Source organism: Leuresthes tenuis, unplaced genomic scaffold, assembly GCF_036924035.1.
Source record: "Leuresthes tenuis unplaced genomic scaffold, fLeuTen1.0.hap1 SCAF_10, whole genome shotgun sequence".
NCBI lineage: Eukaryota > Metazoa > Chordata > Actinopteri > Atheriniformes > Atherinopsidae > Leuresthes > Leuresthes tenuis.
In genome coordinates, this window is record NW_027325364.1 from 28,541,839 (window position 1) to 28,563,674 (window position 21,836).

Sequence of the window (21,836 nt, forward strand, 5' to 3'; positions counted from 1 at the left end):
TTTCTCATGCAAACATCGACACGCTCAGACTGCACATGCCTCAGGCTGTGCTCCTCTGAGCGCACACAAATCAACACTACACTTCCACACCAACACAGCACATGACAGCGCGGAACGACACCTGCACAGAAGCTTGTATTAAAACAGGGTATTTGCACAAATGTATTTCAGAGATGTTTTTAAAGAATGGTGGCACTCCACTGCATGTCAGCCACTTTAAGTATAGATGCATTTCTATGTTCATAAAAAGCAACTTAGAATAGAAAAATACTTTATTCATCCCCTAGTGGGGGAAATTCAGAAATGTTGCATGCATCAGTTTGTCATTTCTTACTCGAAAGGGTTTGTCCTCTAGTGCCCCAGTGGTTTCAAATTAACATTGTCTGGAATAATTTATGGTGTAATCTAATCATTTGCAATTCAAATCGCTAAAGAAACTAAAAACCTAACCCTTCAACCTCTGACTGAGCACGCTCAAAATGAAGAGTCCAATCAGTCAGCAATTGAAAATTTGCCAGAAAAAGTTGAGGTAAAACTAAAGAGATACTTCCAAAATCAAGCTTTGAAAACAAAAAAAGATGTCCACTGCCACTTCTATGACGGATCAGACAGCGGCAGGGACTTTACATAACATCCACCCTCATGGGTCCACACAAGAGAAGAAAAGAACTTCTTTAATCCTTATATTCTCTTCACGGTGCAGTTTGTGTAACACTACTGCCGTTCTGCACTGAGGAGGATTACTACTGAAAAAATAGATAGTGTTGATAGCTATACCAACTATTAAGTTCTTACCATAGGTCATGTATCCCCAACTAAACTGTCTGCTCTTTATCTTACATCAGAGAAAATACCCGACCATTCAACACAAAACTGATGTAATTACTGTGGAGTGATGCGATTTATACTCATTTGCTTTAAGCGATACTGCACAGAAATTATCTCTGTTGTTACTCACTAACACTTGGACAAAGCCCAAGTTAACACCTGAAATTTTCATATTTATCTGACCAGCTGTCAGTAATGCACAAGAATGTGATCATTTTTTACTGGTTGATCTCTAGTTTCATGGGCAAATAATGAAATAATGTAGCATGCAGTGGGATAAACCTGGGACCATCTGGCAAAAAAAATTCTAATTTAACTTGTTTTAATGTTTCGATACATAGTTCTGGTGGGTGTCCCGGTCCTCCTTTTAATCTAATCCTGAAAGCTTGTAGGAAACATAAAACTACCAAAGGCATTTTAATGTAACTTTTTATGAAATCATAATGAAGAAAAACAAAAAAAAAAAAGTTGTGGGGAATTGTGTTTCAGAAAAAAAGAAAAGAGTTTCATTTTGTGTCATCTTCAGACAGAAAGCCGCAGCAGACGTTTTTCTGCAACCAGCTGAGGGAGCAGCTGAATCCATTCATCTCAGTGCCTGGAACTGCTAAATAAGTGGAGGAAGGAAATCAGCGCTTGAACTCATCACAACCAATGTACCATTTACCTACAGTATGAATGGACCTGATGTGACTGTGACTCAGAGTTCCTACCGACAGCAGATTCTGGTTCTGGATTGAGCTTTGGTTGCCGGCTGATGGTGGTGTCGGCAGGAGGATCAGAAGAGGGAATCAGAGGAGCAGAGTCAGATTCCTGGTTGAGCAGCGGCTCATCTTCCTCATACAGGTCAATGTTGGCAGGAGAATCATCAGAGGAGGTGAGAGGAGTAGGAAAAGGAGTAAGATCAGCAGACTCTGTTTCTCCCTCTAGTTTGGTGTGCTCCTCCTTCACACATTGAAGGCAGATATTGGCTTCTGCACCACCTGCTGGGTCAGTTCTAATGTTCATGTTTGCAGACTCTTTTGTCTGTGTCTGAAATAGCTCACAGATTTCTTCTGCTGCAACATCAGCGACAGTGTTCAGCATCTCCGCGGCACAGCAGCTGATCAGCTTCGCCCGGTCGTCTTCAGGGTAAAGCTCTCTCACCTTTTCCTGGACAGACAGGATCATGTTACATCTGGTGGAGCGGGTGAAGGTGACCTGAGGGAGCATGGTGGACAGAGCAGCCGAGACCCGGTCCTCTACAGCTTTAGTGACACTAACAGCCATTTTGCTGAGCTGCTTGGAGGGCATGCTGAAAAAAGCGCAGGAAGTAGGCGACCAGAAGCCGTGCAGGACTCTCGGAACCACTTCCATCACTACATCCCGTGGGCCGAGCAGTTTGGGGCTGGGGGCCTCCCGCTGCTTCTCTCTCAAGCTCTTGGCAAACTTCTCAGCCTGACTGATGATCTTCGTGTGTCTGAAGATCGCAGTAATTCACAGCTTATTTTGAATTATTCACGACACCACACACACCTCAACACACCCTTCAGCTGGTGAGAACAGTGAATCAGACATAACTCACTGAAGATGAGGAAGCACGGATTCTGGTGAGTTGAGCAGTCTTCTGGCCTCAAACTCAATATCCCTCATTTTCATGCTGGTGTTCACCTCCCACACCTGAAACAAAGGCCACATGTGATTACCAGCCTGGACATATCAACGAGGGAAACTCCCGTCTTCTGTTGTAGTTGCTCAGGACTGAGGTCTTACCAGCTTGAGAAGGGGTCTGGCATCAGTGTTGTCAAAGTCATCCAGCTGAAACTCCCAGATTCTTCAAACAGGCAGAGAACACAAGCTTCATCATTACTGCTCCCCTCTTCCTCATTACACACAAAGTTAAGTAGTGCCAGTCTGTGTGTGTGTGTGTCAGTAACTCACTTCACTCTCAGTGAGTGTTTGCACTGCTCCACCAGCATCTCAGTCATGTCATCAGCAGTCATCTCAGAGAAAAGCTGCTTTTCTTCCTGAAGCCTCAAAAGTTCAGTCAGCAGCACAATCTGACCAACAAACCAGAGACCACATCTTCATGAGATATGAACTCCTGTTGTCTTTTCCAGTGACCATGAAACTACAGTGGCTCTTACCTGAGACTTATAAGAGCCGGTGTGCCAGCAGGTCTGCATAGTCTGCTCATATATGGGCGTGTTAAACAACACCTGTGAAGTAAATATGAGAATGTTACTTATGAGTTTGTTATTTAAAGTTTGAGGGGTGCAGATGTTCAGTCTTACTCCAGTGATAAAAACCTCTAACATACCCTTATGGCTCTGTAGGTCCCATCAATGAACTCCATGGTTATTTAGTTGCTGTAGATTTCAATACATAAGAGGTTTAACTGTCAAAGCAACACTGTAAGTCATAGACTCAAGAGTACTCAAACACAGTTGGTCCTCAAGACACAAAAGAACAGAGTGTGTTCAGATTGAAGAGTGAGAGAGGTCTACAGAGAGAATCTCCTTGTGAGCTCACAACTGTCAATGTTCTAGAACTCTCAATGTCACCTTCTGTAATTGCTCAAAGAACAAAAAAAATCTGTGAATGCTCTCCCGCTGATTTCAATGTATGTTCATAACACAAAACATGGTTATAACATTATATTTAGTTGATAGTGAAGACTTTTTTTTTGTTCAGTCTAACATGTATGGACAGGCAGATTTCAGATTTGAAATCCATTCCACATTGCATATAAACACAAAGAATACACATCAACTCTGCAGTCCAGCTCCAATATAATACGCTAATTTTACTGGAGCAAGGAATATATTTTAGCATTTAAACATGTTTTTGTAGACTAGTGGAAATCAGTAAGAGTTGTAGGGTTACTAAACACCACGCACGTCACCTTCGGCTATAACTATGTCAATGAAAAGCAGTAGTCTCTTTGCTATGCCTGACCTTCACTGGGAAGGATAATAACACATCCAAATTCTTAGTAAATAGTGGCATCGCCAAACTGGCAAAATGGCCAGCTGTATCCCAAAGAGTCCCGGATTAACTTTTTGTTTTTGTCAATATTACATGGGATGAAATGTTTTTAAATTAAGTTAAAATTGAATGAAAAAATACTTTATTTATGCCCAAAGGAAATCATGTAGTTGCAGTAATTTATAACATTTGTGTCATTAAAGTAATCATGATAAGCTTTCATTATAAATATTGATTGCTGCTGGCATGAAGGACCTCGTGCATCTTTCCTTTTTGCATCGGAGTGGAAGAAGCCTCAAACTGATCACACTCTGGTGTTTCAACACGATGTTATGAAGAGGATGGTCAGTGTTGTTCTTTACATCAACCAGCGTGAGCAGCATTCTTCTTTTAATGATCAGCTCCAGGGTCTCCAGAGCAGTTCCCAGCACAGAGCTGACCTTCTTTACCAGTTTCTTAGGTTTCTTTGAGTCTCTGGCTCTGCAGCTGCTGCCCCAACAGATCGCTGCAAAGCAGATTGCATTCATCACCACAGACTTAAAGAAGATATTCAACATTTTGGTGCAGACACTGAAGAACCATAGCTTTCTGAAGAAGTAAAGTCTGTTATGTCCCTTCTTGTAGACAGCAAATGCAACAATCTGCTGCACAAGTTGGTTGATTGGTGTTGCATTTCCAGTCCAGTCCGTTATCCAGGTAGACTCCCTGGTGTTCCTCAACCACCTCCACCGCTTCACCTAGGATGGTGACATTATTTAGCTTACTCCTGGTCCTGCTAAAATCTACAATCATCTCTTTTTTATTGTTGTTTGTGTTTAAGATGAGGTGATTGCTCTCACACCATGCTACAAAGTGATTGACCAGTCCCCTGCACTCGGCCTCTTGTCCATCACTGATACACCCGACAACTGCGGAGTCATCAGAGTATTTCTGTAGGTGACAGGACTCTGAGTTGTACTGGAAGTCTGAGATGTACAGAGTGTGAAAAAATGCTGAGAGTACAGTCCACTGTGGTGCTCCTGTGCTGCTGACCACCTCACACACACAAGTCTTCAGTCTCACACACTGTGGCCTGTTTGTCAAGTAGTCAATAATCCAGGTGGTTGTGGGGGCATCAAGCTGTATTTTCTGCAGCCTTTTACATAACAGTGCAGGCTGTATTGTGTCAGAAGCAGTGGAGAAATCAAAGAACAGGATCCTCACCATGCTGCCTGCTTTTTCCAGATGAGAGTGGGCTCACTGAAGCAGGTAGATGATGGCATCTTCAACACCAACCCCAGGATGATAAGCACACTGTAGTGGGTCCTGAGAGGTTTTCACTTGTTTATTAAGGTGAGCCAATAACAGTCTTTCCAGGACTTTAACTACCGTATATGTTATATAGGGCAACTGTTCTGTAGTCACTGAGGGCAGATGAATGCACCTGTATTTTTTTTCCAACTCATGATTTGCAACAAAAAGCACATTATAAATTAAAATAGTAAGAGTAAAAAAAAAGTCAATGCTTGCTTGAGCACACTTTAAACAATGTTGGTCTAAATGAAAGATCAAATCAAAGCAGAAAGAGAAGAAATTTGTACACTTTTTAATAATGTGCATTTGATTATTTTTAATGCCTAGCCTCTCAGTAATTGCATTATGAGGGTTTCTTTGGAAAACTAATGCAGAAAGAGTATCATGAAAATACAGGCCCCAAAGTAGAAACTCAAGGCAGCAAAATGGAAAACAATGCCATGACTGACTTTGAAAACTGAGAATACTCTCCAGAAGCACTTGTGATGTCCAGTTAGAATAACTAGCTTTGGACCCATATTCATTTGAAAAAGAAAGCACACCCTCTTTCAGTTCTAAGGTTAAATGTATCATGGCAAAGCAAAAATCATCTAGTCCTTACTAAGTCTTAAAATATGGTAAATGCAATGTCTGTTGAACAACAAAACAGTTTTTAAACCTTGTATTTTATTGTTGAACAAAAATTAAGCCAAAATTCAGAAGCCCTATGATTCAACAGCTTGTAGAACCAGCACTGACTTCATGGAATTATTTGCCGTCTGATGTTATAAGCTTCTTCATTCATTCTGTGATAGATTTGCTGGTGCTCTTGAGATTATTGTCCAGTAGTGTGAGCAAGTTTCTGCCTTGGGGTAGATGGTTTAACAAGTGCTGCACAGAGGAGTCTGTGGCTGACACAATTACTGCAAGGTGCTCAGATCATGTTGCTGCACAATTCTAAATCATTAACCCTCCGTTTGACAGTTGGTATGAGGTGTTTAGGCAGATATGTGATACGTGTTTGGTTTTCGTAGTATTGAAAGGGGTCTTGCTTTTTTTCCACACAGAAGATACTCTATTGTTTTTATATAGCAGTTAGTCCATTGAATCAATGGCATGACTAATTTTAACACTCCTAAATTGCTCAGTGTCTTTTTGTTCAGTCTCACCAGTCTCATCAGCATTTGCCTCCGCAGGTGCTGCCTTTATTGGGCAGAAGATATTGAAAATATTTCTGTATTTCTATTTCATGACCTTGCAACTAGGTCTATTTTCCTTCAAGGGCAGCGTTTCTAAATGTGAACGTTCATAAAAACTGAATGGCGATATTCCCAACAGCCTGTGAAGGCAGCAGAGCTTCACTTCACACTTCCTTCGAGCAGCTCTCCATTGCAGCCATTTTGATTTGGAACCGCAGCGCCGGAGAAAAACTGACTGGAAAAGGTGAGAGTTGTGTGACTTGAATCGCAGCGTAGGTTCTCATTTCAGCCACACTTTTCAATTTGTGGGCTTTTTAAACGCAAATGCACATTTGTGCGGTCACATAGATTACCTTACTACTACCTACAAGCCTTTAAGGTGTAGCTTACCTAGCTTAGCTTACGTTAGCTTGAGCGAGCTTTATTAGCTCGCAAACTCATGACTCGAAGCAGTCTCAAAGGATGGTATTTCAACGACCCGGGATTTATTTCAGTGCCATACTTAAATATGGCGTGACACCCAGTATTAGATAGCGTATTTAGTCACCATTACCAATTGAAGTTGTTTCCATTTAGCTGGAGTCGCTAACATTCACCGCATTGGTGAGTCGGCTGTAACGTTAGCGCTTTTATCAAAACTGAAGCTGGCCATCACTCTAGTGTAATTCTATAGCGCACAGTCTGCAGCACCTAATGTAAAGTCATCTAAAAATAAACATTGCCTATCCGGATTTTACAGGTGTTATTAAGAAGAGGGGTGATGTGGGACCAGGGTGGACAGCCTTGGCCGCAGTGGCCTCTCAGCCAGCAGCAGTGGATGCAGTCTTTTCAACACCAGCATGATCCAGGTCAGTGAGTGATGACACACACGCCGTCAAAGCGTTTACGTTCAAAAGAACGAGGTTTTCACTGCTCAAGCAGGACTGACTGGAAACACTTAAAATGTGCATTTAAAATATGTGCGTGTCTTGATTTGTGTAGGTCAAGTGGACTGGGCAGCTCTTGCACAGGCATGGATAGCCCAAAAGGAGTCGACGGGAGCACAACAGCACAATGTTCAGCCCAATGGCCAAGACATCCCAGGCCTTGAACCTGTCGGACAGAGTAACCATGGAGCGTTCCAGGGTGACCCAGCATTTGGCAGAATGTGGCAGCCAGGTACACAGTAGCTGCATTTGGATTGCAGGAACTTTCTTAAGAGGCTTTTGGTGTCTCCTTCTCCATTTCTAAGAAGAACCAAGGTCTAAAAGTATTATCAGAGGGACGGACAGTCACCAGAGCAAAGCCACAAGTTAGGAAAAAAAACACTCTGCATCTCAATGGTTAAATTCTAAATAACAAATTAAGACGCATACCTCAGTCCATCTCTGTAGGGAAAGAGAGATTGCTGATTTATTTATTTTTTTTCGACTAAAGTTGAAGCACATTTCATTGGTCGACGGTGGACAAATGTTCCTCTGTTGTACATTAGATTGCAGTTAAAAGATAAACGACAATGGTCTAGGCAATTTGTTCAATTCCTGAAAAAGAAAGTCTGAAGTACTGAGTATTCCTGGTCAAAATTAGTCTAGTTTTCCCCATTCTTTACTCTATTCATTTCCCTCTTATTCTTAGTTTTTGGCACAAGAAATTATATTGAAATAATTCTCTACTGATCTATTTATTAAATACAAGAGAACGGTGCAGTATTTCTTCCAAGAAACATCTTAAGCTTAAGGATAATTAAGCTGATATGCAGCAAAAAAACAAAAAAAAACAAACCTTAAACGGATAAGGTGGCAGATGACATATGGGCACGCAGCAGGCAGAGTATAAATTACATTTGGGTTCAAATTGTTGCCTTTATCAAGTTGCACTTTAAGTTCTTGTGCCGCAGTAAATAAAAGCTCCTCGCTGACTTTACATTTAGAGGCCCTGAGTAACAGCGCATAGGTCAGGTTTCAGTGCTGCATCACAGAGTCTCTGGTTTACAAATTCCAAATTAATGGACCTTGTTTTTCACACTTATAAAAAAAAAAAAATCCCACCTTTTTGGCCCTGTGTGGTTTCTCATGACCTTTCAGACCTGTGTGGTTTTGACCCTATTTGCCACATTTTGAGTATTTGTTTTTCAGACAAACTCCATGTCAGGCAATCTTGAGAAATAAAAATGTCTTTTGTGGCTGCTTCAGAGGTGTTTATGTTCCGCTGGTGTTTGTGGTTCTTAACAGAGTGGGGAATGCACGGTCAGCCCCCTCCTCCTCCACCACCCCCAGACCAGGCCTGGATCCCTCCAGGGTCAGGACCAATGGATGTGGTGAACCCCAGCGAGGACAGCAACAGCCAGGACAGTGTGGAGTTCAACTCTGAAGCCCACCACGGGGTTTACCCCCAGAACAGCCATGGGTATGGGGCACAGCCCGACAGCTACGCCATGGCCCCCATGGCCATGAACCAGTTTGACTATCAGGTATGCAGATGCTACAGTAGAAAATGTTGAAGCTTTTTGGTTTTAGTGTGACAGCCAAGTAACAGAAGAAGAAGCAGTCCACAGACACTGTGCCGGATCCCTGCATCTAGGTGTATCAGTCATTTTCTTTCTTGTGGCTGTGCAGAGGAAAGTTTTGGCTTGTTGAGGGCTCAGCATGGTTTGGCTTTTTATTTTTCTTTCTTTTACTTAAGCAGCTATTTTATTATTTAGATTTTAGTTTTTTTAACCCAGACTATCTAATCCAGTCAGAAGTGAGCGATACACATCTGCTAACATGTTTGAGACAGCAATCCACAATTAGTTTCCAGGAAAGGAGAGCCCTCTGTGGTTGTAACCACCTTTAATTTTCACTTTGTGCTGTCTCCTCACAGCATGGAGCTGCTTCGTCCTTCGCCCCCACTCCCTCGGGCTTTCACTCTCCGTACTGGCAGGGTCCTCCTCAGAACCGGCGAGATGCCCGACCTCCTGCGTTTAGAGACCGGCCCAGATCCCCCATACAGCTCCCTGTCAAACCGGAGGCCCCGGCAACCTTAGGTGAGTCAAGATATCTGCTGAAAAGACATTGGATTCATAAAAGACGTTGAAGACTTTTGTCTGGAACATTTTCTTTTTGGTTTTATTTAATTTCTACCTATTTAATGATATGTCCAAAAATGTCCATTTTTGGAACTCTGAAAAGTTTTAATCAGTGAATTCAGTCATGCATTTTCTGTGGTTTATTTGAGTCTATAAATTCAAATCTTTCCATCTTTAGGAGTTACTGATTGATGTAGAAGTAAATTTAATGCTCTCCCTGCTGGTTTTCTATTATAAATTAGAGGCTCACAGATTACTGGACTTCTTTGGATTGATCCAGATTTTTAAGTTTGAAAAATTCTGACATTGAATTATTGGTAGATATTCTGGAATGGAGTGATTTGAGGCCTGTCAACATCATTTCAGTACTATAGAAATCAGTCATTCTTGGTTGCAGTATTAGCACTTTAGGTGTGAAAACCATGTCATAGAGGACTTTATATTGTTATATTTTACATTAATTTTGCACATTAGAAGTTGTATCTTACAAGTTTGAAATGATTTATTAGTAGTGCTTGTTTTGGACTTATTTTTATACCCTGTTCAGTTTTTGTGTTGCTCCTTGAGGTTTTATATTTCTTGCTGTCGCTGTGCAGCTAAAGTTTCAAACGTAAATTCCATTGACCCCAGAAAAGTGTTAAAGTGCCTGCGTCTGCTTACAATATACACACGGCGTTCCCATCATACCACAAACACAGGCTCCTCATTGTTGGTCCCTCCTTGTCTTACCTGAGCTCGCCCTGCAGTCCTTCTGTCTGCATTAGGAACTTAAGTTGCTTCTCTGTTTTTAAAAAACATTTTATGGACCCCCTCAGCCTTTGAACACGAAAACTTATTGTGCCAGAGTGATAACTAAAACAGCTAAATGATGAATAAACTCTCACAAATACAGTCACGTGAATCATTTTTACCCCATACAAACCAGCTCACAGGTTTTTAACCTGGGACTGCGTGGGATTAGCAGGGGTTGAGAAAGACTCTAATAGAAAGGTGCACAGTTGTGTGCTATATCGCTCCAGTGGTATTTGTTAAAGAATCAGTTTTGGGAACTTGTTTTGTTGCTGTGCTCTCTCTGTCATCAGGAAGATGAAATGGATAAATAAACAGCTGGAGTTGTTGTAAATATGACTTTAAAAGCTCATAAATGACATGCATCTTACAGAATTTGATCCATAGATCCTTTATTGAACATCATTTCAGACGCTGTAAAGAGACGCACCCTACCAGCATGGATCCGAGAGGGTCTTGAAAAGATGGACCGGGAGAAGCAGAAGAAGCTGGAGCGAGAGCGGATGGAAAAGGAGCGCGCCGAAATGACAAAAGACGACGGCAAAGAGCACGAGCCCTACGAGGAAGGGGAGGGGCCGCGTGTGCCCCGCAAGAGTAAATTTGTAAGCAGCTCATCTGTGGACTTTGATACAGAATGTTTTTTTTTTCATTTGTGTCCGTAGCAGTGATATTCTCTACGGATGCGCTGTCTGCTGTTCTGTTGATTGAAACGTTGCATCCTCCTTTGTTTGGATCAGGACAGCGACGACGAGGGAAATGATGAGAATGAGGAAGAAGAAAAGATCACCGTTAAAAGAGAATTTTCTGTCCAGACCCCATCACCTCCTGCAGAGGATAGTGAACCTGAAATAACGGAGGAGTTAAAGGAAGAGCTGCTGGTCAGTTCGAGCACACTGTCCACATCCAGAGAGTGACCGTTTCTCAGCTCAGGCAACTGAAATGCTCAGATGTGCGTGTTCTGTTTTTCCTTTTCAGATGGGCATCACAAAAACTCTTCTGACAGAGATCCTTCTCGCGGTCACGAATGAAGAGATTCTGCACGTGGCCCGAGAGACTCACAGGAAAGCCACACGAGGTCTGCTCTTGTTTTTCCAGTTCATGCATCTTCTACTGTTAAAGTCTGGAGAGAATCTGTTATGTACACCATAGCCTATTTGAAGTACTCACTTATGCCCTGTAAAGAAGGGCGATTGAGCAGCAAATGTGGGAGAGTTTCTGATATGCACGTTCAACCATTCTCTGCTAATGCATCAGAGAGAGAGAGCAGAGGAATATTTTTCACAAACAGTATTTGGAAACTTGCTCATCATGGTATTGAAGGACCTGCTGAATGGCTGCTTTACTGACTAAAGTTTCAGCACTGACTGGCCAGCACTCACCGATAGATACTAGTGACTTCCTCCATTGAAGTGACTGCATTAGTACAGATTGGTTCTTTCCCTCCTTTCCGACTGTTTGACTTGGATTGTGTGACAGAATTTGTTTGTTAACCCTCTCTCTTTTCTCCATTTTTGTTTTCATTTATTTATTTATTTTTTTCTCTTGTTACCAAAGGCAGCTCTTGTGAATAGTGCTTTATCTGTGACACCCCCCACCCCCCCACCCCCTCCTCTCTAGCAACTCTCTTGCCTTTGAGACAATGGCAGTATGTGTTTTAACATGTTGTTCCTGTTGTTGATGTGAATCAAAGCTCCTGCAAAACAGCTGGCACAGTCAAGTGCACTGGCTTCTCTGACTGGTCTCAGTGAGTATCCCTTTTTCTGTCACTGGGGGGGGGATATTGTTAATTCGTAGTGCGGTATTAGCAGGAACAAGGGGAAAAACTTGCACAAGACATTACACTTAATGCATTACCTAAGTTATTACATAAGTTAAGGCAAATATGATTTGCTTTTTAGTTTAGCACAAGCATGCTTTTTATTCCAAAGTTTTTACATCGGTACATCTGTTTAAGACCTATATGTATACTCTTTGCTTGAAGAGGTTTATGAGCCATAAATACAGTTATATAGGAGTAAGTGCCTTTCATTGGGACCTTGAGTTGGGATTGAATGGTTTCATAATTGGAACCTGATTGTGAGAAAGGATCTCGCTCCTTTCCAACTCTCAACAACCCGGGGGCTCTGTTGTGGCAGGCGGGCTTGGTGACTATGGGTCAGATGAAAGCGACGACGAGGATGGCCGCAGCGCCCGAGGATCTGAATCCTCTGACACAGATGAGGAAGAGTTGCGCCACCGCATCCGGGAAAAGCAGGACGCCTTCCGCCGCAAAGAGCGCGAAGTGCAGCAGCTGCAAGAGAAAATAGCACAAGAGGCTCTGTTAGCACGCGGTAAGACTATTAACCCACCACATCAGTTTGAAACATAACTTTGCTTAAGTTAAAGCTGCTTACAACTCCATCTTATAACATAATTTAAGGTGAAAGTCAGTATGAGTATGAAAAATGTTTAGTGTCTTTGTTGTCTTAACAGCACCTGCTTATTTTCAATTCTTGTCTTTGTGTTTTTACAGAGGAGATGGCGAAGGAGAGATTGAGCAGAGAAAGGGGGGAATATGATGAGGGTCAGTTAGAAAATCCACACAAACAGGAACTAAAAGAAAGGGAGCCAGAGCCCCTGGTAGACAGACGGAGGTCCCGCAGCGAGAGGGAGGGCAGTGAGGGCAAGCAGTCAGGCAGAGGGAAGGAGCGGTCAGGGCGGGGCAGCAGCGAGTCCCCAGCCAACGGTCACAGCAGCAGCTCCCGCTCCTCCTCCAGCCGCAGCAGCTCCCGCTCATCTTCCTCGTCGTCCTCCTCCTCACAGTCTTCTCGTAGTTCTTCTCGGTCGTCCTCCCCGCGGAGGAAGAGGAGGCGTAGCCGCTCTTCTTCCCACAAGGCCCGTCGGCGCAGTCGCAGCCACAGCACCCACAGGCATCGTAGTGAACGTAGTGAGAAGGGCAGGGACAGGAGGAGGAGCAGCACAGAGCGATCGGGCCGCAACAAGAAAGACCGCAGTGATTCCAGGGAGCGCAGGAGTTGCAGGAGTAGATCCCGATCCAGAGAGCGAGATAGAGGCAGGGCCAGAGCCCGAGACAGCCGCAGTCACAGCAGAGACAGAGGGAGGGACAAGGAGAGGAAACGGAGCCGGGAGCGCAGGGACAGCAGTCACAGTCGTAGCAGCAAACACAAACAGAAGGCTTCCAGCAAAGACAGAGACAGAAGGAGAGAAAGGAGTCGAAGCCACGACAAAGACAAGAAAAAGAAGGATAAGGATAGAGAAAAAGAGGCGGATAAAAAGAAAGAAAAGCCTAAGGCCAAAGAGAAGGAAAAGGGAAGCTCTCTAGCTACAGAAGAGAATGGCAAATCAAAGAAAAGGAAAGAGAGTGACTTTTGCACAGACTCCCAGAGTGACAAGCGGTCTCGACAGGATAGCAAGGCCAGCAGGAAGGGCTCCAGCAAAGCTAGCAAGAGGCGCTCAGACTCTGACTCTAGTAGATCCCCCACACCTGAAGTTAGCAAGGAAAAGAAATCTAAGAAATCCAAACGTAGTCGCTCACGGTCTACGGAAAAATCTCACAAGTCTGGTAAGAAGGCAAGCCGCAAACACAAGTCTAAGTCGCGATCAAGGTAGTATTCGTTTTTTTTCTCTTTTTACTTGCTGTATGTTCAGTGTATGTCTCATTGTTATTTCTATTTTCAGTAACAAAAAATGTTGAGTGAATGTCATGAAACTGTGCTCAGTTGTGCAATGTATGACGGAATAAAGGGTTTTACTCCCTTCTGATGGTTTTATCTGTCAAATGAATCATGAATGAGTTTCTGACAGTGTAGAAGGTGCCATTGCTGCCTCAGTATAGCTCAGGCTTCTGTTTCTTAGCACATTGCTAAAATGTTAAACTGCTTCATATACAAAGTAGGACAGTAGGAGATGATGTCTAAGTGATTCTGAGGAACTTATCTGTGGCTTTGCACTGTGTTCTGCAGGGTAGATTTGCTTCTGTAGAATCACAGCACAGTATTTTCTTTATGCTGGCAGTGTTGAGGAGGGGAGGGAAGGAGGGGGTGTGTTGATTTGTTTGAATTTTGTAGACTGTGCTTAGTAGTATAAGTGCATTATTAATGTTGTACCCACGCCTCTCTTTCAGGTCAGCATCTCCCTCCCGTCGTAGCAGACGCTGAGAAGCACAGTTAACATCCGGATCTGTGCACTGTACCATTTTAAATTCCATGAGTTGAGCAGGCTTGTCTCATTATAGAGGCAGTTGTGTAGGTGAACACCCCCTCGTACGTTTTACATTGTAAATATGTTCTTATTTGAAGGTGTGATTGCAGAATGAGACATTTTAAATGGTAGGAGCTTTCATTATGCAAAGTATAATCACACTAAAAAAAAAAAAAAAAAAGAAGCTGAGGTTGTATCATTTTAAAACTTGACAGGATTAACTTTTTTTTTTTCCTCCCACACATGTATGTATGTAAGATGTATAATAAAACTGTTTGTTCCTTGTTTTTGCCTCGCTGTCTGTTTGATCTTAGATTAACTCCATAATAATTCACATAAGACTGAGACCTCTCCCTTTTGCTCTGTGGGTTCATGAGGAAGCCCAGAATCCATAAAACATCTGCAGGGTTGTTTCAGGAAGATGACATTTTTAGCCTGGATTGCCTTCTTTATCTGTCCCATGGGCAACCGACTCCCTTTTCCCTCCTCATTCAACACTACCAGCTGAGAGCACCACATTAGTTTTGTTTTTGGAAAGGATACGATCCTGTTCCCATAGAAATGTGGCTCTTCACATCAGATCTTTACACATCCAAAAATGTGCTTAATAACAGAAAACTTAGCAGATCAGTAATGTTATTCCAAATCTCAGTTGATTTCTTTCTTTGGGTGTTTGTATGACGACATCCATGACAGAACCCCTGAGGGGGGGGTATGGATGCTTGACTGTCGTGAAGTTGAGGTTTGACAGATCCGCTGTTACACGTCATGGGATACGAGTTTTGGACATTGGTTCTATTTGTGGTGGCTTTTTGAAAAGAGCGTGACAAAGCAAGATTTGGGGAGATGCCTTATAGGGTTGAAAGCTTGCACTGCATCTGCTGTTAAAGCACACGTTTTGCTGCCTCAGTTGGAAGCTGCAGCAAAAAGGCAAACGAAATGAACAGAACAGGTTTCCAGCCTTCAACTCATCCATCTATTTGTCAGGTGGACCAGCAAAGGAGTGCTCTTAAAAAAAAAAAGACAATCAACTGAACTGATATCAATGGGTGGTCAAGACAAACCGGATGCTCTAAAAAATATTAAACAGAAGGAACCGAAGAAATCACAAGATTGTGGAAGAAGTGGACAATTCTGACGAATGGAGATCTGCAAGTCTAAGAAAATCCAGAAGATGGCAGCAAAGCTACAAACACTGGTGCGCATAAAACTCACAGCCTAGGAAGAAGAAGAGCATAGAACGAAAGAAGAAGACGAAGCTGTACAGCACTTATGACATGTACTCAAACAAGTGGGGACGCTTCATGTTTGGACTGTACAACCTCAAACCGACCTCTGTGTGCAGCGCGGTCCGCAGGGCCGCGGGCCGCAGCGGCTTCAGCCGGACTGCGGTGTGCGAGCAGCGGACACTGTGGCTGCAGGGGGCCGCCCGGGTGGAGACGGAGCGGCGTCACAGCGGGTAGTTAGCAGAACCAGTCTCTGACCCCGCGTTGGGCGGCATTTCTATCCGAAATGGTCTTTTACTGTGTGGGGAAGTAAAGCGAGGGTTTGAAATGTCAAAGTAGCCAAATCGTCAAAACGCTACAACCAGCTGACAGAAGTTGGTTGTTTAAAAAGGGCCTCAAAAAATAGGTGGGGGTCGTCAGTGAAGCACTTCAGGTACATTGTTACCAAAAATCAAATCAAAACGATCAGGTGTAATTTTGGCAACTGTAGATTTCAGGAGCTGCATTAGAACCAAATCTGAATATTATGACCTCGATTACAGCTGAATGTTTCACTTAACAGCGTTCCTTTGGGCTAATATATCAGGAACTGAATGTAAAGCAATGGACTGTAAGTTAGATATCTGCCTAAAAGTCTTCCTAAGTGCTGTAAGCAGTAGTAATTCTTCCTTTCTGCTCTGTTATGTTTGTTTTAAGGAGCTTTTTTGCTCAATTCCCCATCCAAAAGGATTATTTTTATGAATAAACCCTTTTACTTAATCGGGATCTGAGATTCTCCAGTCTTAGCCACTACAAGAAGCAGTTGAGACCAGTAAATAGACACAACAAAATGGACACGCGCACAAAGAGGATCGAATTTACACATCATATGAAACCAACAAGAAGGACATCAAAACTAAAAAAACAAAGAAAGATTAACAGGAAAGACCTGCAATATCTGGGAGTTTCTCCCACATACAGTATGTGGTCCTTTAAAAACCAAAAGCAGCTTCTCCAGGTTTCGTTTTAACTCGGGGACCCAATGCAAACCTGTTCCTAACCACCGGAGATGCCTCCAACCACGTACAGCTTTATAAACCAAAGGCGGTAAAATCAACTCTTTGGTGGACAGGAAGCCAGTGCAGTGACTTTATCCAGAGCATGTAGGCATACGTGTAAATGACTTCACCGTAGTCCAGCACAGACTTAAAGGTGGCAGCAACAAGCCTTTCTCTCACCTCAAAAGACAGAAACGGACTGTTTCTGTACAAATGTTGTGCAACAGACTTTACATTTTACATGTGTAAATGTGCAGCTTCATCATCTGTAAATTGTCCTCTCATGGCTGACTGTTTACACTCTAATATCTTGTGTTTCCATGCAGCTCTCGGTCAGTCTCCCAAACCACAGTGGACCCTGCCGAAGTGAGGAGGTTCCAGTCACTGGCCACCAAGTGGTGGGATGAACAGGGAGAGTTTGCTGCTCTTCATGCCTTGAATGACCTGAGGGTGCCGTTCGTACGGTGTGTGTTTGCATAGCATGTGAAGCTCAGCGATCACCTTTGGCTCACTCTCAGTGTTTTGAACTGATTTGCAGCCCACAGATAGACATCTGTCCTTGTGGTATTTACAATAAAGTCTGCATCATTGCATTGAAGGAACTAAAATCGAAGGTGACATGGTTGCTCCAAACATCAGCATATTTCCAGTCCCAAGAGTACATATGTGCACGCTCTGGGGGGCTGGCTGAGGCTGTTTTGATGGATTAGATCTGTTGTGGGGAAGCATGCCGATACTCTCCTTCCCCCTCCGTGGTCTTACTGGGGGTGGGGGTGGGGGGGTGGGGGGGGGGGGGTGCTGATGTGTGTGTAGGGTGACAGTGTGACACATCTGCCAGTGTACATCTGAGTGTAGCTGATGTGCCTGCTCAGGTTCTTCCTTCAGGGCACGTCACCATGAGAACGGCAGCACCACAGCCTCATTGCTGATGGACCTTTTCAGTTAAATTACTTTGGTGTTTTATTGCCTCTTATTATTTCAGTTTGCTTTCAGTCTGTTTAGACTGGTGTTTGAATTGAATGCAATTTAAATCAGACTTTTGATTTGGCCTGATACTTCTGTCCAAGATGAACATCAGTATTTCAAGCTTAAGTTAGCTTCACTTTTACAGTTTGCATATCTCAGACAACAACATGCTGTACTTCTAATTTTGCCCTCATGCTGTAGTGGTTCTAATTTTCTATTGGCCAAATGTGATTTCATATGAAAGTTTTTATTTTTTTTCCTACATTGATGTATCAAGTCCTAATTTTATCAGCTGCAATAGTGCTGTCAATACTGACACTGGATGATGACTGGGGTGATGGGTGGGCATTGCACACACACAGTGGTGAGATGCTTCGGTGACATTTAGGAGGTAGTTCCTGTACGTGGATGCCTGAGCGCTCTCGGACCCCAGCAGAGTTTAATGAGGATGATACATACACATGAATTGGCCTGTTTTTCATGTTTTGTGCCTGGGGCAGAAAGCTGTCAGACAGCCTGTGAGGAAAGGAGGGAAGGTATGGAGGAAGGAAGGAACGGAGGACAATCTGGGGTTGTTAGGTGGGTGACTTCAGTTGCTCAGGGTGATACAGAGGATGCTGCAAAAGTGGATATAAGCTTTAATAAGGTTAAGAATGTTATATACTGCTGCTGTGCTTTTTGTTTTACGTTGGAGAGCGTTTAAAAATTGAAAGAGCGCATTTTGAATTTGACATTTTTGTGGGCTTTTCTGCTTTTACAGGGACAATCTGTTGAATGTGCACAGAGCACGTCACCCCGGGAAACCGCTCGCAGAACTAAGAATCCTGGATGTGGGCTGTGGTGGAGGCCTGCTCACAGAGGTATGTGTGTGTGCTTAAGAGCACTGAATTAAATGTTTTATAATATCTGTGCCCTTTGAGCTTCACATTGGGACTCTGCTGTAAATGTGTGCGCTGGGTGCTTTAGTGTCAGCCTTTACACACAATAATAAAAACAACCCTTCTGTGTCATCATTCGTTTCTCTTCGTGATTTGACTGGTCTCAGTGTGGAGGATCAGGCAGTCGGTCTTTTACAGTTGTTTATCTGCTTGTTATTGTTGATAGCCGGGCAGCTTTTATGTGAACTGAGGACATACCAGCTGTGTTGTGTGATCTGGGAAGACAAAGTCAGGTCCTGTTTTTAGGTGCTCCATCACGCAGATTGTTGTACTGAGACACAAACATAAAAAATGCCCTGTTAGGATTGCAAATGTTTCTGTGTGTCTGGGTGTCTTGTCGCTGTAAATCCTCTCATAAGAACGGAGCAGCTGTAGGATGATGGATGTCAGCCCCTGGGAGAGAAAGAGCAGTTCCCCACAGCAGGCTTGTGTTTTGTCTTTGACCAGAAGGGGGCAGTGTAGCTCACAGCCAAACACTTTAATTAACTGGATAACTGGATATCTGGATATGACATAACAGTCAGTGACATTTTTTTCATTTTCTGATTCATATTTCTACTCAGACGCAGTCACCAATGAATATCTGATGACCCCCTTAGATCTATCTGGTGTCTTAGTTTATGAAACTGCACAGAAAGGTTAAACCATCTCCTGCTCCAGCTACTCTCCAGTTACACGGTGAGCTTATTTAAGGCATTAATAGTAGCTGTCTAATGTTAACCTAGACATTGCTTCAACATCTGTTCAACTACTACACAGCTGTTTGTATCGGACACAAGTTGTTTTAAATAAAAGGGTGTATCCAATTCTGTCGTCTGAAAAATGGCGAGTGACAGCTGTCCACAGCAGTGGAACGAGCTGATGTCAACTCTGTTTGTGGTAGAAAACAGTGGAAATATGGCATTTCTGTCAGTTTCCCCCAGCTGTTTTCAAACAAGTAAATAACTGATGTTACACATGTTAACGGTCCAATCATGATCACGATCATCTTGAATAACTGCGCTTACAGTTTTTAGGTTTTTATGCCTTTTCAAAATATGGAATTATCTTTAGGAGTCTGATCTAAAACAGGGTTTCACAGAGCATAGTAGCAAAGCACAGACGTGGTGTGGAAATGGGATGATTCAGTATGATCGGAGTTCTTGCTTCACCTGTGTGCTCAGAACAGAGGATTTACAAATTGAACCACAGTTTGTCACAAACACACAGCAACTGTTTGGTCTGTGAAGGTGGAAAGTGTAGCATGATGGAGGTCAGAGCCTGTCTGCACAAATTGATGGCTCATAGTTAGTTTCCTAGAATGTAATCGGTTATTTAAAAACAACAAACTGAATGCAGTCTGTTACATGTGTTACACAAACCTGAGATGCTCATATATAAGCCCCCCTTTTACCCCTGCTCATCTTTCCCCAGCCGCTGGGCCGCCTGGGAGCCAACGTCTTGGGTATAGATCCAGTAGAGGACAGCATTGGCACCGCCCATCTGCATTCATCACATGACCCGGACCTTGTTGACCGTGTGCTCTTCAGAGCGTGCACCCTGGAGCAGCTCTCAGGTGAAGGGGAGGGAGAGCAGGAGGAGCAGGGAGCGGCCCAGTTTGATGCTGTTGTGGCTTCTGAGGTTGTGGAACATCTAGCTGACCTGGAAACGTTCGCTCTCTGCTGCAGCAACGTGCTTAAGGTGTGTGTGTATGTGTGTGTGCCCACATGTTTTTCACTCCCTTGACTGTTTGCTCAGCTCAGATACTTCTGCATGAATACAGCATCTGTGTTAGAGTGTTCACCTGAGCACCTCTTAACACACACTTGGTGACTTTGTTGTCTTTGCATCTGCGGTGCGTCTCTGGGAGAAGGCTCGTGTAGTTTTCCAGTGCACTTGAGTGAAGTGCTGCGGCCAGAGGATCATAATCTCCTGGATCAGTGGGCCAAAGGAGTTGAGAGGAAAAAACAAGAGACATTTGGACTTTTTTCTTTCTGACCCAAATTCTCAAACGTGTGCTGCTTCAGGAAACATATGCAGGAATATTCAATGCACTTTCTTCTAATGTTAAAATTTTTACACTGTGATCTCTTCTTCACACTCCACTTCTGTTGAAACCGTTAATCTAACCTCAGGCTGGACCTTGAGGTTTGACACTCTTACTTCCTGTTCTTCCCAAATTCTGTCCATTAAAAGCTGCAAAACCATTCTATATATTATACCCTCCTCACTAAGAAAGCAGTATCCCTTACCTGCAGCAGTGTCGTAAAACATCTTTTCTGAAGCGTTATAATCCATTAAAGCCCACACCGTGGCTCTGTCTGTCTTGACTAAACCTTTCCATTTCTCTCTGTGTGCAGCCAGGCGGCTCACTCTTCATCACCACTATAAATAAAACCAACCTGTCATACGCGCTGGCTGTCGTTGTTGCCGAGAGGCTGCTGCGTATCGTCCCCAACGGGACACACGACTGGGAGAAGTTCATCAGCCCAGTGGAGCTGGAGCGCCTCCTTGAGTCCCGTAAGTCTCTCTGATTTCCACTTTAAAGAAGGATCGCACCAAGCATGCTTTGCTCTCCCTATAAGATGTTACTTGTCACGTGTGTTTGATGATGAAAAAAAATGGCACAAAGGCTTCTTTTTTTTTTTTTTGTTTCACTGGAAGCTATAATGATGATGATGATTATTCAATATTTTTCTGTACATTGAACTTCCAGCAGTTTCTTCCCAGTCTTCCAAAAGTCGAGACATTATGGCCTACAAAAAAAACAAAAGTTTATCTCTTGTGTTCTTTGTCAGACGGTTTCTCAGTGCAGTCTGTCCAAGGAATGCTGTACAACCCGATGTCTGGAGCCTGGAGCTGGACGAACAGTACTAGCATCAACTATGCCCTCCACGCGGTGAAACTGAGTGACGTGACCGAGGACAGCGACGCCCACTTGGAGGACCATGCTGCAGCCGCACACAGCTGAGCCACAAGAGAGGCACTTCAGAAAAACAAAATGATTCCCATGCCTGGATGGAGCTCCGACGTCGTCGGCCGGCTGCGCTGCAGCACATGAGACTGAGTTTGTTCAAGGGAAGAGGCAAACAGCCCTCAGATTGAGTGAGACAGTTGTTGTGCCACACTCACATTAAGATTTCTCTGTGCTTAGTTTAATAAATGTTGAGTGTTTAATAAATGCCACATGTCAGACTTTATTCAACTGTGTCACTCAGTAGTGCAGTGATGTAATCACACACCCTATAGACTGCTCTTCCGCTTGGTTTAGAGCTTGATATTTTGCAATCTGTATAATCTCTTTTATCATAGCATGCAGCAGTGGATAAACCTAATTTCTTTGGCCTCGGGAACCAGCAAACCTTGGTTTTATGATTTCCAGATTTAGAAGC

At 43.4% G+C, this 21,836-nt stretch overlaps 2 protein-coding genes across 4 annotated transcripts; both read left to right on the forward strand.

Annotated features, from left to right (window-relative positions):
• Positions 1–6,408: 6,408 nt before the first annotated feature.
• pnisr (PNN-interacting serine/arginine-rich protein) lies at positions 6,409–14,643 on the forward strand. 3 transcript variants are annotated; one of them, XM_072394825.1, is made up of 12 exons: positions 6,409–6,507; positions 7,003–7,111; positions 7,245–7,421; positions 8,474–8,712; positions 9,105–9,267; positions 10,510–10,700; positions 10,836–10,976; positions 11,074–11,173; positions 11,789–11,842; positions 12,234–12,428; positions 12,611–13,703; positions 14,222–14,643. In XM_072394825.1, the coding sequence occupies exons 2-12, from the start codon at positions 7,024–7,026 to the stop codon at positions 14,253–14,255; spliced, it is 2,475 nt and encodes an 824-aa protein (XP_072250926.1). In that variant the 5' UTR covers positions 6,409–6,507; positions 7,003–7,023; the 3' UTR covers positions 14,256–14,643. The 3 variants fall into 3 exon arrangements, with proteins under 3 accessions (XP_072250926.1, XP_072250928.1, XP_072250927.1); XM_072394826.1 differs by having other exon boundaries at positions 6,438–6,535; XM_072394827.1 differs by lacking the exons at positions 10,836–10,976; positions 11,074–11,173; positions 11,789–11,842; ... (1 more) ...; positions 12,611–13,703; positions 14,222–14,643 and having other exon boundaries at positions 8,474–8,648; positions 10,510–10,611.
• Positions 14,644–15,511: 868 nt separating this feature from the next.
• On the forward strand, positions 15,512–21,610 carry coq3 (coenzyme Q3 methyltransferase). The gene is made up of 6 exons (XM_072394828.1): positions 15,512–15,757; positions 16,888–17,025; positions 18,288–18,387; positions 19,879–20,145; positions 20,805–20,964; positions 21,243–21,610. Exons 1-6 carry the CDS (start codon positions 15,576–15,578, stop codon positions 21,413–21,415), a joined length of 1,020 nt encoding a protein of 339 aa, XP_072250929.1. The 5' UTR covers positions 15,512–15,575; the 3' UTR covers positions 21,416–21,610.
• The last annotated feature ends 226 nt before the right edge of the window (positions 21,611–21,836 follow it).

Excerpts from the sequence above, each read along its gene's own strand:
- pnisr (XM_072394825.1), top strand. The coding sequence starts at position 7,024 with ATGTGGGACCAGGGTGGACAGCCTTGGCCGCAGTGGCCTCTCAGCCAG. Across the intron at positions 8,713-9,104 it reads TGAACCAGTTTGACTATCAG|CATGGAGCTGCTTCGTCCTT; the intron begins GTATGCAGATGC and ends GTCTCCTCACAG. Across the intron at positions 11,174-11,788 it reads TCACAGGAAAGCCACACGAG|CTCCTGCAAAACAGCTGGCA; the intron begins GTCTGCTCTTGT and ends TGTGAATCAAAG.
- coq3 (XM_072394828.1), top strand. The coding sequence starts at position 15,576 with ATGTACTCAAACAAGTGGGGACGCTTCATGTTTGGACTGTACAACCTC. Across the intron at positions 17,026-18,287 it reads CTGAGGGTGCCGTTCGTACG|GGACAATCTGTTGAATGTGC; the intron begins GTGTGTGTTTGC and ends CTGCTTTTACAG. Across the intron at positions 20,146-20,804 it reads GCTGCAGCAACGTGCTTAAG|CCAGGCGGCTCACTCTTCAT; the intron begins GTGTGTGTGTAT and ends CTCTGTGTGCAG.